Genomic DNA, 17,614 nt, shown 5'->3' with positions numbered 1-17,614 from the left:
GCTCATCAGTTTTTGATTTTTATTAGGCAATTATCTTCATACTTTGGAATTATCTTGTTTGTGTTTAGTTTCTAAACTGGCAAAAGTTTTTATTTATTTTTGTAAGTTTGAATATTAAAGTTTTGCCAGCAGTTGTTCTACAGTCTCTTTGGAGATTTGACGTTAATTGGATTTAAAAAGCCTGTCCACATCGCACGCAAGCATCCGTTGCAAACATTAAAATTCTATACAGCCAACATGTGAATAATTGAGATGTTTTTGCGATCATTTCGTGTTTTCCTTTTCAGTCCAGAGCAGGCGAGACTCTGTGAACTGGAGGACCAATCAAAGGCGTCCAAGAAAGGCATGTGGAGCGAGGGGGGCGGCACACACACTATCCGCGACCTCAAGTACACCATCGAGAATCCCCGCAACTTTGTGGACTCCTTGCACCAGAAGCCCATCAACGGTAAGGAGTTCTGATGAAGGCTTGGATCATTCTTGTAAAAAAACAAACAAGGCAAAGGAAGTTGGTGCATAAACACAAATATTCTTCTTTTTTTTTTTTTGTCTGTGAAGATTGTCAGGATCGCATCTTTCTTGTAAGTCATTCGGCCCTGCTACACTTCACAAGGCCATCCTTTAATTCTCATCTCCAGCCCGCTCGAGGTGCAACGCTCCACTCGATTTATTTCCAGACGATTGCTGGGAACGGCGGCTCAGCTCATTTCACAACTCTTTAATTGAATGGAGGAAACGAGCAGCTGATGGCTTTTCTTCTGCTTTCATCTCTTGTTGCCGTTCGTTCTCGTGAAATTCAGGGTCATTTTGAGATCAGATGGAATTATCCGGCGTGGGTGCTGAAAATGTCCAAACGGACGCAGCGGCGGAAAGCTGAAATACCCGTGGACAAAGTCCATCTCAAAATCTTGCTCTGTGTAAAGAATACTAATTTAAATAGTTGGCTCAGCATTCCCAGAGTTAGCTAAAGAAGTTTTGAAATCCGTGCAAACATTTCTAAACTAATTAATAATTATGAGTGCCTTTTTTTTTTTTCTTTTTTTTTGCTGACGTATTCATATCCTTTGAGCTCTTTCATAGCACAGACTTCAGTATATTCTGTTTGGATGGTATTTAATTTGATTGGCCAATATAATAACTAATATGCATTTGCGTTATGTCTAGCTGAGTCAGCTGTTTGTAGAACCACGTTTATCTGCAGCTGCAGCTGTGTGTTTCTACTGGCTTTGCTTGTAAAGAGACTGAAATTGCTTTCAGTTTTTGCAGAATGTCTCAAACTTTAATTACATCATTTGGGAATGTTAGTTTTTCTTTTTTAAGCCTCGTTTCTTCCTTAGATTCAGGTCCTGATTTTCAGTCAGATTTGACTTGATGTAACCACTGTAGAAATTTCACTTTGTTTGGCTGCATTCATCTTGCCATCAACTGCAAAAAAAAGAATCCTAACATCATAATGCTGCCGCCACCAAATATAAAAATGGGAGTGGTGCGTTTAGGGTCATGTGAAATGTTACTTTTCTTTTGTGTGTCCATCAGATGGGAACTTCAGGCTCATCTAACCAGAGCACCTTCCAGTCATATTTGATACAAATCTGTTTTTGTTTAGCAGCAACTGTATACTGTCTGACAGGACGATAATTATCTATTTCTGAAATATAATGTCCATTAAAAAGCTGAACTTACCAGGATATTTTTTTCTTCTCTTGTCTTCCCCTCAGCCATCATTGAGCATGTGCGAGACGGCAGCGTTGTTCGTGCCTTGCTGCTCCCAGACTATTATCTGGTCACCGTTATGCTGTCTGGTGTGAAGGTAAGTAGCGTCGGATGTACTTTAGGATTTCTCAGTACTACTTTCCTTTTTTTAGTTTTTTAAATTACTGAATAATTGCCAGACTAATCATGAAGACATGAGGAGTGACTGCACTTTTTCTTCTCCTCCTCATCTGCTTTGCTTTGACTGATCCACTAGTGTCATATCTGAGCAACTCAATTCCCCATCAGTCTCTTTCACCCAGTCTAGCCTTGCCAGTAGACCACTCAGGATAACTAATCTTTCTCATCTCGTACTTGAGGATATTAAATCTATTTTAAGGTGTTCTTTGTCTCAACGCATAAAGGCTTCTCTGCTCAATGAGCATTTCATTCATATGTCTGTTTTTGTGCTGCTTTCAACAAAAGATTTAATATTACAGCTACATCTGTCAGGATATTGGACAAGCACAACAATATGTTTATGTTCACTGTACGTACAAAATGCTCCTTTACCAGTAAGTGGTAATTGTATGTAAAGGATGTAATTTGACATACTCGACTGTTGTTTCTGGTGCGACTGCAGTGTCCCACGTTCAGAAGGGAAGCAGACGGAACAGAAACGCCGGAGCCGTTCGCAGCAGAGGCCAAATTCTTCACCGAGTCCCGGCTTCTGCAGCGAGATGTTCAGATCATTCTGGAGAGCTGTCACAACCAGATCATACTGGGAACCATCCTGCACCCGGTAACACCTAGTGCGAATCAGGCCTCGGTGTTGACACTGGCAGAAAACTAGGCCTTCTGTCTTGTTGTGTGTTTATCTGCGGATCTGTCTCTGTCTCAGAATGGCAACATCACAGAGCTCCTGCTGAAGGAGGGCTTTGCTCGCTGTGTGGATTGGTCCATGGCAGTTTACACCCAGGGAGCTGAGAAACTCAGAGCTGCTGAACGGTGGGGACGTTTTAGACTTCATGTTTGGTTTTATTGTGATTCTGATATTGAGCAAAAAAATAAAACATAAAAATAACCTGTAAAACATTTTCCTCCTCTATTTGAAATACTCAAGTAAAAAACAAACAAACCAAAAAAACCCAATATAAAACAAAATGACAGGTAGTTTTATTATGCTTAGATTCACTGAGATCCATTTTTATCTTCAGCTTTTTAGCTGCCAGCCTCCCTGACCAGTGTCGGTCTTTTTTTATTGTCATTTTTTTTTTTTTTTTTTGTCCCATCTTTACGCATTGAGGTCCTTTTTTTCCTAAGCAAACTGTTAATTTAGGTAAGTGATGGGAGGACACTCCCACCAGAACAGCTGGACTTTATATTCAGTTCATCAGATTCCCCATAGTTAATGCTTGGTTTGTGTCCAAGAAGACAATAAATGTTGAAATTGGATCCAAAAGTACAAAAAATGGAGTCTTTTTCTAATGTTTATGCAGTCTGGTTATTGCAGATTGATGTTTTTGACATGTTCTCAAGCATATGTGTTTTTAAACTGAGTTGTACGGGATAAAAGTCACTAAAGTTAGGAAGAGTTTTAATGCTGCATGTGGTCTCGTTCTTCACAGAGACGAAGACGAAGAATTTGAACAGGATTGTTTAGACTATTAGAAGCCAGTCTGTCGCAGGGCAACACAGAGACAGACAGGACAAACAACCATGCGCGCGCACACACACACACAAACACACACACACACAAACACACACACACACACAAACACACACACACACACACACACACACACACACACACACACACACACACAAGGAGGATTGCGAGGCATCGCTGCGCCACTGTGCAACCTTGGGGAAAAAACATCCATTAATTTAAAATAAAAAAGTCAACTGCTGCAGTTATACACAGTTGTGCTAGGATTATGTCAGTTTTATTATTGAAATTCTTCTCATAGATTGCTCTCCATTAAACCTTTAGTTTTTTTACTGTCTCGCTAAAATGTATTTATTTATTTTTTATGCTAGGTCTGCTAAAGAGCGCAAAGTCCGCATCTGGAAAGATTATGTGGCACCTACAGCCAACTTGGACCAGAAGGACAGACAGTTTGTTGCCAAGGTAAGATCCTAAAGTGCCACAACCTTAATAGCTTTATAGACTTTATAGACTTTAATCTTTAGCATTTTCCCATTTTGTATTAACTTGTTACCAATAAAACTCCCCCACAGATACTTTGCAATAAATAAGTTCCAATTAATTTACTTATATAGCAGTGGGTTACAACAAATGTTGCCTTTTGTCACAATAAAAAATAAATAAATAAATTGAACATCAGTAATTAAATTCAACAAATAAATTTCACTATTCCTTCCCATTCCTTGATATTAGGAAATCGTAACAGTGACGCTAAGTACTGCTTCTGACATTTTGTGACATTTTGCGTCTTGAACAATATCTTCTGTCATGTGTTGACATTCACTGCCATGAGAAAACGTCACACCTGGAATAAAACCAGCAACAAATATTGAATTCCACAAAATCCTTTGTGATATCAGTATTGCACATAGTAATATTAGTGATGTTTTTTTTTGTTTTTTTGCAACGTCTTTTACAGCACAACTAGACGATAAATGAATTACTGAGAAAATAAACTTTTCAGTGATTTTAATTGTAAGTATATGGAGAATGGTAAGATGTTCAGTAAATATATTCAGGGTAGGAACATTGTGAGGTGAAACAATAGCACTATCATCTTGCTGAATATGAAGAAAAACGCAGCAGCCCTCAAAGCCATTTTTTGGGGGCAAATGGTCCTTATGGCAATTATGTATCTGTAACAGCATCGCAGTGTGACCTCAAAAGCCAAAAATTCAGAGAGATTGGCTTTGGATGTCATAGACACAGCCTTGGGCACAAAGAAATGTTCTCAATATCAACTACAGATGGATGCAGTTCCCACTCGTTGTCCTAACTTATGGATTCAAACCTGGGAAGACTGACTGCTTGATCTGTTTTGGTACTGTGGCCTAATGTGATCATCTCCTGGAGATGACAAGTTATCTTTTCAGACTTGTCACTTTAATGTAGTTTAGCAACTGTAGCTGCAAATCATCAGCGTGAACTCGGTCCCTTCTGTAAACATTTTTATAAGTTGAAACTCAGACCTCATTTTGTTCAGAATATATAAGGAAAGTTGAAGGGAGGCTTTTTTTTTTCTTCCTAAAGCCTGCATTTAGTCTGTGTTCCCTCCCTCTGTACCCTAAACTTTTTAAGACCCTGAAAAATTCATAGCCAGCCGGAGGGTTACATAAAAGGTGTTGCTTAGACAATCTGCTTGCAGAAGGGTTTTAATAAACTGCACACACAGAAGAAATCCACAAACATGGACAGTGTTTATTTTTTCTCTTATTTGAAATGAATAAAACATTTCTATCCTTCGTGTGGGCTGCTTTATGTCTTAAAATGATCCCATAAAAGGGGTTTGATGCCTGTGTGGGATGGACCGGTCATTTTGGTGTTTACATCAACAAGAGGCACTGATGTTCTTTAGACATGCGGTCTTAATGGCTTTCAAAGTTTTTGTCTGCAAGCTGAAAACCCTTCAACTGTAAATGTCTATCTTTGTTTACAACTCTGCTGCTGACGGTTGTCATTCAAAACATCACAACTGATAAATCCGTTGAGAAAATAAGTGCCCGATCGACGGACATGAGATTACTCAGGCATGTTATTACCGCACTATATTCACCCCAGAGGCATTTGTCGCTAGATAATCCTGCAGTGTAAGGACTCTCAGAAGGACACGTCTATCCATCAATCCCGTCATCATTCAATCCTCCTTTATCCACGTCCACTCAACTTTTTGCTTATTACCTGAGTGACGGATAGGTGAAGAAGCACAGAAGGTCTGATTCCCACGAGTCTCTCCAGCTGATGATTTTTTTTTTTTTTTTTTTTCATTTTTATGTTTTTTTTTTTGTTTTTTTTTACCTTGTCATCTGTCTTGTCTTTTCTGGCTTGAGGATACAGATGTAGGTTGTTGTCTTGTTCTCCCCAGGTAATTACTGTCCTGCACAACGATGTGTTGGTTAACTTGTTTTTCCTCATTTTAAAACAAATTGTCAGTTGTATAAGAAAATCTGGGTGGAGGCAAACATAATGCATTTCCAATGCAAAAATTATCCACATCATCAAGATTGGAAAAAAAAAGTATTTCTGTAAGTTTTAATTTATTAGGAACTTTTGGATCACCAACCTCATAATGATAGAAGGATAACTGGAAACGGGGAATACTGAGACGGATTTGTGATTTGCACGATTTAGTAACCTGATGTTGATCCTTAACCCAGTCCTGACATTTGTTTTTCTTTTACCGTCAATAGAAGTATGTTCCTGCTGCAAGTAGATCAGCCTTATGTTTGATCCAGAATATGACCTTGATTCACGAACCATGGTGACTTGATTGTAAAAAGTTTTGGAGGTTCCAGTCGGACATGTTAGTTAACTGTCCGTTCCAGTCTGTTCTGCCCTCTCCATCACTGGCCTCCATGTGTTTTTTGTTGCTGACTGATCCAGAATCCAAGTGGTGATCTCAGCAAAGCCCCAGGTGTTTCTTTTTCTGCAGCCAGAGTAAAAGCACAGCCCACCGAAGAACAAATGTGAAATAAAATAAAACTTTACTAAACTGAACTTAAATGTTTCTTCTTTGACTAGGATCCATTTGGATTACTTGTAATCTGTTGGTAGACTGGAGATGATGTGCTACGAGTCGGCCGAATTGAATTGAACATGATGCGCTCAACAAAAGGATACCGTTGAGTGCATTAGCTGCACTCTGTTCTATGATTTAACACCAACTACGACTGACATCTGTGTCACATTCACGGAAGGCAGAAGCTGAGGAGTTGTACGGATAAATTTAATCCAGTTTTACCACAATTTACAGCAAAATGTATTGAAAAACCAACATTCATTTTGGTTTTAGAGGTTTAGCCGTATATTACATAAGTGATTTTTCAGGCCTGGTTTGGCCAGCTTGCAGGTGAATTCAATTCTTATATAAATAAGAATGTTGTCCCATTGAGCTCTTATGCAGCATTGAATTGGATTAAAGTTATACAGATCTGGATAAGAAAAATGGTTACATTTCTCTTGTATCTACCCTTTCCTCCAAGCTTTCCACCTTCTGTTCATCTATTCATCCATTGAATTATCCATCTCTTTACCCATCAGTTCTTTTTACAGGTGTATCCATCTGTTGTATCACTGCATCCATTTATCCCTCCTTTTGACCATAAATTCATCCATTTCTTTCTTCCTTCCTTTCTTCATTCCATGTTTGTATGCTCCATATCTAATGCCTGATCAATTTACAAACATCACAAGATATTCATAAAGCCAGATGGCCAAACCAAAGTCCAGGTCCAGGTTTCATTCAGGATGTGACTTGGGGTGGACGTACCTGGTCTGATGGGGTTCATAGCTGCCTCTTTAAAGAAATTCTAGGAAAAGCAGTTTTTCAAGCATTATATGGAGTTCTGTGTTTTCCCCTCTCTAGAATAATTTACCCACAGTTTTGTCAGCCACTCTTTTGTTCCCCTCTGCCCAGCGACTACACTGAAGTCCTCATCACGCCCTTGGAAACAATCCGAGTTGATGTGCAGCCCTGTAATCGGGCTGACAAAACCATGTCCACTGGCAGCAACACATAAACTCAAAGCATAGTTGTTTCTTTCAGATAAGGTGATAAGACTTGAGTAATGAGCGAGTCCTGGCTAGGCCTTTACTTCCCCCCGGAGTAAAAACTAACCTAATAGATTCAGGTGTCAACCAACACATTTCCCTGACAGTCGCCAAGATCCCTCCTGCACAGTGACTGATCCTGGCTGCTGCAGTTGTCATGTCCTCCTCTGGCAGAGGGTGGCAGTAGATCTCCACCTCTAGCATCAGATTAGACAAGTGAGTCATGCTGGCAGCCTATTTGTCTTCTCGGCCCTCATGGCAACAACTTTCTGCTCCATTTTCCTATCTATTCACCATCTTTTCCTCTGTCTCTGTGCCTGTGATATTTGCACTGAGATTACACTCCGTCTCCCTGGCTCGCTCGGTCTTCACGTGCGTGTTGATTTGTCCATCCCCCCAACCCCCACCCTGTCAACCCCTCCTCCCTCTGGTACACCCCAGCAGCTTCCTATTTCAAGTCTCTCATCTCACGCTCTCGGACCGATAATTAGGCAGTAAAAGCTAAACCGTTTTTATTCTGTTCCTGCCACATTCTCTCTCTTGCACTTTGCTTGCTTGGGCAGGCCTCAAAATGACCTTGTTACAGTGTAAGGCTGGTGTGTGTGTCGCTGTGTGATTGCATGCACCCCCCCACCCCTACAGCCACCCCCCCAACCCTTGCATTTACTCATTGCACCTCCTCTCCCCCTTCCCAGTCTCTCTCCCTTCTGCTCCCTGTGTCTCTGGATCTCTCCCACTCAGCTCAGTGATTAGTGTATGATGTATTTTGGCTGCTGTTGTGGGCAGCCTATTTAGCATGTGGGTTGGTCTAATTTCTGTTCTCTGGTGGCAAATGCAAAGGCGGTCTTATTTGCTTCTGCAGAATAATGAATTTCTTGATGAGTCTGACACACCTGGATCCGTGTCTGAAATTTGTGTTGAGGAACCTTAACTTTTTTTTTTTCTCTTTCAAACAGTCTTTTTAATTACCACTACTATCACACACACACACACACACACACACACACACAACCAACCAACCACATGGCCCGAACTCCAGTCGACGCATGGCTCAAAGCTGCATCTTTCAATTTGCAGACTTTAACCTGAGCGCAACCTACTCTTGAGCTGCAGTTAGGCTGATGATGAGTGAGGCCATTTAAAGGAAGAGTGGGTGGCAACATGTGTAGAGCGATTGATTTCTCAGTCTCCAGCAAGTGACCTACTTAAAGGCTCAGGGTTTGGATGCCGTTTCCATCTCAATCACATTGTACCCCCAATCTGTCTTGTTACATGAAAAAGCACATTTATAGAGTGGGTTGAGTTGGAAATCTTTTTTTTTTCTTACCCCCAACATAGTTTATAGGGTGTCTGCATTTCCTTAAGTCTTAAAGTCTTGCATTTATGTAGTTAAAATGAAGGCCTTATAATGTATTAAATAAAAACATTTATATGAATACATTTCTCAAAGGTATATTCTGTCAGAAGTTTGAGTCGCACTCTGACTTCTTTCTTCTTCCGCTAACTAGCTGCTAATATATCTTTGTTAACCAGCTAGACAGCTTTTCTGCATTTATCATGTTTTTTTGCCACTGGCTCGCTTCTTTTGCCAAGTCGTAATTCAGCAAGATCCCCCAATCATCTCTTGTATTTATAGGTTTTTTGCTCTTACATTTAATTCAAGGTGGCACTGAAAAACCCTTAAATTTGATTTGCTGAAATCTGTAGATACCCTGGTTTATAAGATTTGTTAATTGAACCTATTTATGATTCCCTGTTGAGGCTTACTGTAATGGAATGGAGTCTATTGTCCCTACAAATGACCTAACTAGTACACAGGGTCCACCCGAGCTGTTCTGTGATGACCTCAATGGTTTCTTAGAGACCTTTACTGAACAAACAACATAATTTAAGAAAGAAGATTTCAGACTGGGTCAGATAACAACCAGAGTAAAGTGTTCCTGTAAAGTGATGAACATCTTCCTGTCCACTGGGATTCTTTTTTCTAGTTAATCATAAATCCCTGTAAAATGGGTAAATTTGAGGTTGCAATGCAACAAAATGTGAATAAGTCTAAAGACTATGAATACTTTTGAAAGGCACCATGGTTACTCTTGCAAACATCTTTAAGCCTGTCCATCTTCCAGAGGATGTTTGTTTCTTTTTAAGCCGTTTTTTCTCTTTCACTCTGTCTCCTCATCAACCCTCCCTGCTTCCAATCCCCTAGATAAGCGAACGTCCTCGTCCTGTCCTCTAAACCTCGCTGCCCTGCTGGGAGGCCTTAGCTCACTTAGTCAGTCAGGACTTCACTCCATCTTAACTCACTTTCGGTGCCTTCTGCTCACGATCTAGCCACACTGTTGTCCTCCTCCTACTTTGGACTGAATCTCTTCCTCTCCATTTATCCTTTTCGTGCTCCTTCACTTCCCATTTTTCTTTCAGACTATCTGCTCACTCACTCAGCAGAATGCACTGCTTGTGTTTGCGCTCCTCCACTTCCCTTCAATGCAGGCCTGTGATGACCCCAAAGAGTGTGTAAATGTATTTGAGATGAAGCAGGGTTTAAAAAAAAAAAAACTTTCTTAGGTTCTTATTGGTGCTTCCGAGACTTGGCAGCTAATACGGCATCCTGAGTTTGTTTTGACAAGTATTGCCTTTTGTCATTGCAGGTGATGCAGGTGGTCAATGCTGACGCCCTGGTGGTCAAGCTCAACTCTGGAGAATACAAAACCATCCATCTGTCCAGTATTCGCCCTCCGAGGAACGAGGGAGAGGTACAGAGAAACCTGTCAGACTGGACATATGATCACCTTTACACACTGACTTGATGCTTTCCAGTTTTTAATATACAGTCAATAATATCCTCATTCAGAGCCGTTTGTCTCTCGATTCCCCCCTTTCTTTCACGTGGGGATTCTCCATCTACAAATAATTGATATTAATTTTGACCACTTGGTGGCGCCCTAAGTTGGGACACATGTAAAACACTTGCACACACCCAGTGGTTGCAGCACTGCAGAGAGTGAGGCTAATCGATTTTTTATTTTTTTTTTCCTACCACACTCTACATCTTTCCTTCGAATCCGCTCTGGACTGTGAAAACACTCGTACACGGGCCCATACCACTGACCATGTGACGCTGGGGAATGCATATTTATTGACACAGATGGAAAAAGCTGTGTCTATGCAGTGATGTCGAGACACAGATGTGTGGGATGTCTCTTGATCATCCGTCTATTTTTTTATTTTTGTATTATTTCCCCTTCGAACTGAGCTTCTGTCAAGACTTTAGAGTAAAATCTCTGAATCCCTTTTTGACTTAGAGACTTCATTAGCAGCATGTTTACTTAGAAAGCGATCAGCGGCACCTGGAAAAAGGTGCAAATGTTATGCATATTTAAAATCAGTTGATGCTATGTTTAGTGTGGTATTAATTAATGAGGAAGTCATGCTTCTTGTTTCTGCCGCTCCTGTTGTAAAAGTCAGCTTGCACAACATCTGTCAGAACTCTTGTTTTGTGTGTGTGTATTTTAATTGTTTTTAAGTTCCTCCTCCTATTCTATGTTGTTTCCTTTTCATTTTTTATTCCCTCCAGCTTTTTTTTTTAAAGTTTTTATTTTTTTATTGTTGCCCTTTTGGTTTTTATATCCCGCCCTCATTACTACTCCTTCTTTCTCGCTTTCTTCACTGCCATTGTTGGTGCCTCTAATCATTAAGATGCTGCTTTGTATCTTCCCTTGCCTTTCATCTGTTTTTCTTTTCTCTCTTCTTCACTGTCACTTTCTCCAATCCTTTCTCCCCAGGGCATGCACACTGCAGTTAGGATGTTGACCTGCACCACTGCCCCTTTTCTGTGTTAATTCTTTATCTCTCTGTGGTTGTGACAAGCTTTTGGGTAAAAAAAAAAACAAAAAAATTTCTCCCTGTTTAGTCTTTCTCTCTTATTCCTCAGAGCTCACCGCTTGTCCTCACATTTTTCCGGTTCTCAGTGTTACTCTTTATGCTGTCTGTCACTCCGTCTTTTCCTGCGCCAGATGCTTCAGCAGTATGTGTTTTGTGCTTCATTACACTGTCGTATGTTGCAGGGAGCTCCGGAGAGGGGAGCCCAGATGTGAATCTGATGTGTGTATTGTATTGCTGTGACACTGGAACACTTGTGTTCTGCTATTATTTCACCTCATGCATATTTATTTGCGTGGCTTTGTTTCATCAGACTGCTGCACGGATATAAATAAGACTAATCCTGCAATGAAAATGTAATTTCCAAATATGCAGACGGTCATTAAGGCACCTGATTGCATTTTTATCCGATTAAATAGCGATAAAGCAAACAGATGCATACTGGAATGCTTTGCAGTTTTTTGTTTACATGTGAATTTATTCCGATTTAGTCACTGTTATGACTGCAGATGTGTGTTCCCTTTTTAGATCTTACATTGTGCATAAAATGTTGCAGCCTTTAGTGTTGTTTTTTTTAACAAGGGTTGTACATGGTGCTACTGCTGGTGTTGTTTGTTAGCTAGTTATTTTTGTCTGAGCTAAAGAGCTCCCTGCCTGTCTGTACTGCTGTTGGCTCAGCTTTGAGTGTTGTCGCTATGGCAGCAGTGCAGAGTTATGATAGGTTTGCAGATGAGACCTTTTAACTGGAGCTTTCCTGAAATTTCTTTTAACCAAGCAAAATACAGTGCCTTGCAAAAGTTTTCATACCATTTAACATTGTTTTGGTACGTTTTATGTCACGGCTATTATTTTCTTTGTTGTGGGATTACTGCAAAGCAACACATCATTGCAGTGCAGAGGCAAAATGGGTACATGGTAGCGTTCTCGTTTTAATCTGTAAAGCTCGACAGGTTGTTCCACCCAGTCCCCCTCTACTCTGACGCCCCAGATAAAATCCAGTACAAACAGTTGCTGTTGCAGGAAGACGGCAAATTCAAATAAAAACATTGCAGTTTGAAGCTTTAACATGACAAAATGCTGGCAACTTTAACAGAGCACCCTTTTTTGCATTCAAGCAAAAGGCAGTTTTCTGTCCAGTGTCATTTCGTAGCGCGGTCTGTGCCTGGCCACTAAATTAAGTAAGCCGTTGCTGGATACGAGCTTAATTTCATACCCTGTCCGCTCACCTTTACAGATGCAGATGTAATGTTTCTCCTTCAGTTACCAGAGGCCATGGTGGACAGTGTAATCTTCCTTTTATTACCGCTGCATGAGTGGTTTTGATAGCCAATAAAATAATTGTAAAGCATCTCCAAATCATCCGCAAAGTATCCGCAGAGAGACGAAAACGTGCGCCGTGTTTAGCCGGAAGCTGAGGGTTGGGCCTAGTGAGTGTCAGGTTGTAATAGCTGTATTTTTGTTGGCTTTTCAGCCGTGGGGGTGACTCTCATCTTAAGGTCAAGACAAGAGGAGGTCACAGCAGGTATCTTTCAGCCAGAGGCGCTTCACGCACCGACATCATGTTGGCTAACATTGTCATGAGCGAGGCAGTTTCTTCCTTACAGTGCAGCAGATGGACGTAAAGACATTGTTACGGTTTGAAGCACTGTTTTCACACACACACACACGCACGCACACACACACAGACACACGCAGACGTGGCTGTTTAAGCTTGGTTAGGCTTTGTCAGGAAACATCTTGAAAATTGGCGTCAGACCATACGCAAAGATGGGCTCAGCAGACAAGCTGTACAGTTTCTGTGTTTATAAAGACATTTCAGTTGTGTGCGTTCTAGCTAATAAATGGACAAAACAAAAGAAATAAGTAAAACTGCTCAGAGAATTAAAAATGTGAGAATTTAGTTAATATACTGTTTATGAATATATGCAGATATGTTTGGATGTCTCCAGGGATTTCTTGTGCCAGTTGTTTTTGGCTGGATGTGTGTGTGTGTGTGTGTGTGTGGTTAGTAGTATGCAGGCCAGATGCAATGTACCAGTGCACTGATGAACTGTGACAGGTCCTGCCAAGCCCCTCTCCACTCCCCGTCTCCTCTGGTTCGTTTTAGTCTCCCAACACCACAACTCTCCCCTTCCCTCTCATGACTATACTAATTGTGCTCAGACTGACAGATTAGTGGACCAATGGTGTGTGCCTGCAGGAAAACATGGGACACTAGTGTCCTCACTCGCTCTCATCTCTCTTTATCCTCTGTCTTTTTTTTTTTTTACCCCCCCGTTACCATAATGGTATATCTTCGATTGTGAGATATTTTTAACTTGAGAGTTGAAGTCGTCATTTTTCTTTGTGTTTAAAAAAAAAATTTTATTCACATTTGCAGTAGTACAAGCTGGGTGTATGCCTTTGAGTAGCTCGCTGTTACACCCACTCACACTCGTATTAATGTGCGTGTGCCTTTACTCTGTGTCCATAAAATCTCGAGTGTTTTTTGGGTGTTTTCACGTCTTGTGGTTTAAGTAGAGTTTAGTGGCGCTAACAGACGAAACGGAGCAGTCACCTTGCTGTTCTTACATAAGACTGGCTCATCCCAGTGCTGCACCGTATAGCTCTGCCTACTCGTCTAGCCTCTCTGCAGCTCTCCCCTCGGAACACCGTGTCGCTTGAGCGGGTGTTAATTTACTGGCCGCTTTATTAGGTACACCTTTTCAGTTGCTATTTTTTCCCCACACAAACGGCATATCAGCCAGTCAATGCAGTTTGGCACCTGGACGTGAAGACAATTTGCTTTAATTCAAGCATGGCATCAGAGTAAGAGGGAAAGGCGATTACTTATTGACCGGTTCGAAATGGTCCCAGAAAGGCACCGGCAGCACTAAGCGCAAAACACGTCGAACTTTGAAACACAGTGGCCACCCGGTGTCTACCCTGTCAGCCGAGAACAGGAAACGCACACTGCAGCTCACACTGGTCAACTAAAGAATGGGGAACAATATAGCCTAGTCCCAATCTTGAAACATTCAGATGGTAGAGTAGGAATTAGGCATAAATGATATGAAAGCATGGATCCATCTTGTGTTGTATAACTACGTTTGGCTGCTGCTGGTGGTGCAGTGTTGTGGAATGGTACGTTTTAGCAAGGTTTAGGCTCCTTAATACCAACTAAATATTGTTTAAACAATTACTTACCTCAGTATCTGCTGTCCATGTCCATCATGTACACACATTTAGACTTCATTTACTCGTTCTATGACTTTTCCTTTACATTTCATTTAAGGGGGGTAAACGCAAAGACATGCCACATTTTTATGGTTTTCATTTAGAATTTATGAACTATGCATCTGTTTTCTGTGTTGGTCTGTTAGATAAACTTCCAGATAAATTCAACATTTCTTGGTTTCAAAGTGATAAAATGTAAACGGATACAAAAGGTCTTGACATTTATGTAGCCCAAAAAGTTTTCAATGTTACGACTGATCATTATCAGCACACGACTTATCAAACAGTAACAAAAAGACAGTAATTTGCATCCAGATTTTAAATAAGAATCTACTAGCTAAATATGAGATTAATATTTATTTCTATTTGTGGTGTTTGTCCTTCTCAACAAATGTTGAATACTTGATTCTAGCATGTTTCTTATTGCTTTCACTAAGTGTGTGGTGCCACAGCTACAAGTGGACAACCAGTCCACACTTTATTTTTATATTTTCACAGCCCCCTCTCAGCATGGTGCATTAGTTCACATCAGAACTTGCATAATCAGAGACATTACAAACAACCGAGAAAACAGTAGCATTTGTTATGTCATTGTCTGAAGAAGCTGCAGTTTTATAATTGGTTTTGAACTAACACTGCTATTCTAACACATATCAAAAAGCCTATTGGATTTATTACTAACCAAACAAAAATAAAAACATGATTGGACATTATTAAACATTTCACACAATTACATTTAAATTTGCTGTGCATGTTGTAGCAAAATTATTTTTTTCTAGTTCAACACAGACGCACAACACACACTCAGTCACGCAAAAGGGCAATTTTGATTTACCAATTAAATTGACTTTGCTAGGGTACATAGTGAGAACATTAAGCTTTACACAGAAAGACCTCAATCCAGGATTTACACTTAAGATCGTTTTGCTGCAAGGATAAAAGTTTGTTTTAGGATAACTGGAGATATTAATGCTAAAACATTCTCATCTGGTGAAGTAGAGATAAAATGCTCCATGAAAATGTTGTCAGTGTTCTGATTTTGACATTAATGTTTTGGAGCACAGTCATTGACAACAGAGGAGGGTTACCCATTTCATGACACAGTGGTGCAGAACTGGCAAAGTAAGACAAATTGGTAGCAATTGTGCCTCCTTCTCACTGACGGGCAGCATGTTCCTGCTTAGCAGTTGAAATTGCTAAGACTTGGCCTGCTGTTTTGTTTGGGCTGTTGCTTGAGTGGACAATATACAAATTGCTGCATTAGAATACTCAAAACCCCTGATGTGGGGTTTTGAGTATGGCTTTTAGTGGAAAGAAACTGGAGCACACACACAGGAGTATTAATGTAAGAAATAAAACGTTGGTTAAAAACGTTTTGAAGAAGAGTACGAGAAATTTCCCCACTTGATCACTGGTTGAACGGAACGATAAAGTGGCTGAAAATGCCATGGAAATATCGAGCACAAGTGCTTTTAAATTGCAGGAAAGTATAGATTTGAGCAAACGTCAAAAGCCAGTCAAACACTAAGTAAAGGTCACCAGACACGGGGTGCCTGCTAGACATCTTGGATGGCATTACCAGCAGTTAATGGAGTTTGATGGAAGTTTTGTTGAGACTTTGCAGGTGTCTGGCATTTACAATAACATGCAGGATAACACAGGTACCCTTGTGTATTGGTATCAGGCACAAAGGTACTTGTATTGGTATGTTGGAGACATGTCAAATCTCAAACATTTGTGTTTTTTTTTCTTTTTTTCTTGTGAGTTCTGAAATTCTTCCAGAATGGTGTTGTGATTATTTTCCTCACCGTTTGTTGCATTCCTATCTTTAGAAATGTGGCATATATGTCAAACAGGGTGCAATAGCTATGAGCGATCTAGCTGCACTCCTAGCTAAACGAGGTTACTTGTATTAGAAAGGGGGGAAGAAGGGTGAAATCATTGATTTATTTTTCCATTAGATATTTTACAAACTGGTTAGTATCTTTCCCCAAAGACGGACCTTCTCTCCACACTATTGTGTGCTCAGATTTGATGAACAGTTAACATCTGCGCCTCTCTGAGAGTCCGTTGAATTACGAGAGGAAGCAACTTGTTTTTGTTTTTTTTAAGTTGTAGATACAAGAGATGTCAGGATTTCCTATCTTCAAAATGAGTCGGTCATTTTGGAATAAGCAATTACTGATACAGAGTCTCAGTCAGATACTTTGATATAGATTAGATTGGCAACTCTGTATAACCACCTTCATTCCTTAATGGGAATGTCTGCCGTGTCGTGCCCTCCTGAGCTTTTCCTCTTACTCAGAGTAGCCACCAAAGTTTAGCTTTTATGCAATCTGAGCAATTTTGATGCTGATTATCTGAAATCTCCCTTTTACAGAATGATTGTGCTAACCGTCCAATTTATTTAACATATATAAATAAATATATTATCGTTGGAGAAACCTGGAAACGCTGTTGGGCTGCTTACGTTTCTTGCATTCTCTTTATGCTGCCTGCCTGAATGCGCTGGTAATTGCTGCTTGAGAGAGAGAGAGAGAGAGAGAGAGAGCGTTCTCAATCAACTCATGTTGCTGTGCACTGCCAGTTTGCCGGCTGATAAAAGCCTATAAAAATGTTTCCCATCATCTTTGACCTTTGGTTTTCAATGTCATAGCATTTAATGACTATTAAATGCTTTGATATTTGAATGATTCAATAATAAAAATGAATACATTCAACCTGCACACACATCGATAGTTGGATTTTTTATTTTTTTTGTATAACTCATATCGTATGTTTTGATAAATAAAGCCTGGTGGGTCTTAACACCATTACTTGTAATAAAATATAATGCCTGATCTGCTGGATAACTTTAGTTCCACTTATTCTAAAATATCGTCCAGCTTTAAAAACAAAAATAAAGTTTTCTTTTTCTCTTGGGCTACATCCTTCATAACCCCCAAACTCTGAAGCCATTTAACGTTTATGCACGGACGTTTGATTCATGTTGTTAAGCACACAACAGTAAGTGTTGAGTGTTTGTCTAAGACTCCCAGAGCTTTGTGTTATCAAAAAATAATGCCCTCATTG

General features: G+C 40.2%; 1 protein-coding gene across 1 annotated transcript in view; it reads left to right on the top strand.

The window, feature by feature from the left end:
* The window catches only part of snd1 (staphylococcal nuclease and tudor domain containing 1), a 169,079-nt gene that overhangs the window by 9,042 nt on the left and 142,423 nt on the right, over window positions 1-17,614 (top strand). The window contains exons 5-10 of the mRNA XM_008400601.3: window positions 288-448; window positions 1,719-1,810; window positions 2,336-2,494; window positions 2,594-2,700; window positions 3,733-3,823; window positions 10,096-10,200. Coding sequence (XP_008398823.1) covers window positions 288-448; window positions 1,719-1,810; window positions 2,336-2,494; window positions 2,594-2,700; window positions 3,733-3,823; window positions 10,096-10,200 — 715 coding nt within the window. The remainder of the gene's footprint in view (window positions 1-287; window positions 449-1,718; window positions 1,811-2,335; window positions 2,495-2,593; window positions 2,701-3,732; window positions 3,824-10,095; window positions 10,201-17,614) is intronic.

This window comes from Poecilia reticulata, chromosome 23 (assembly GCF_904066995.2).
Source record: "Poecilia reticulata chromosome 23, P_reticulata-male-v2, whole genome shotgun sequence".
NCBI classification, from domain to species: Eukaryota; Metazoa; Chordata; class Actinopteri; order Cyprinodontiformes; family Poeciliidae; genus Poecilia; species Poecilia reticulata.
The sequence above is the reverse complement of the archived record's forward strand: the minus strand, read 5'-3'. Positions and strand labels throughout refer to the sequence as shown.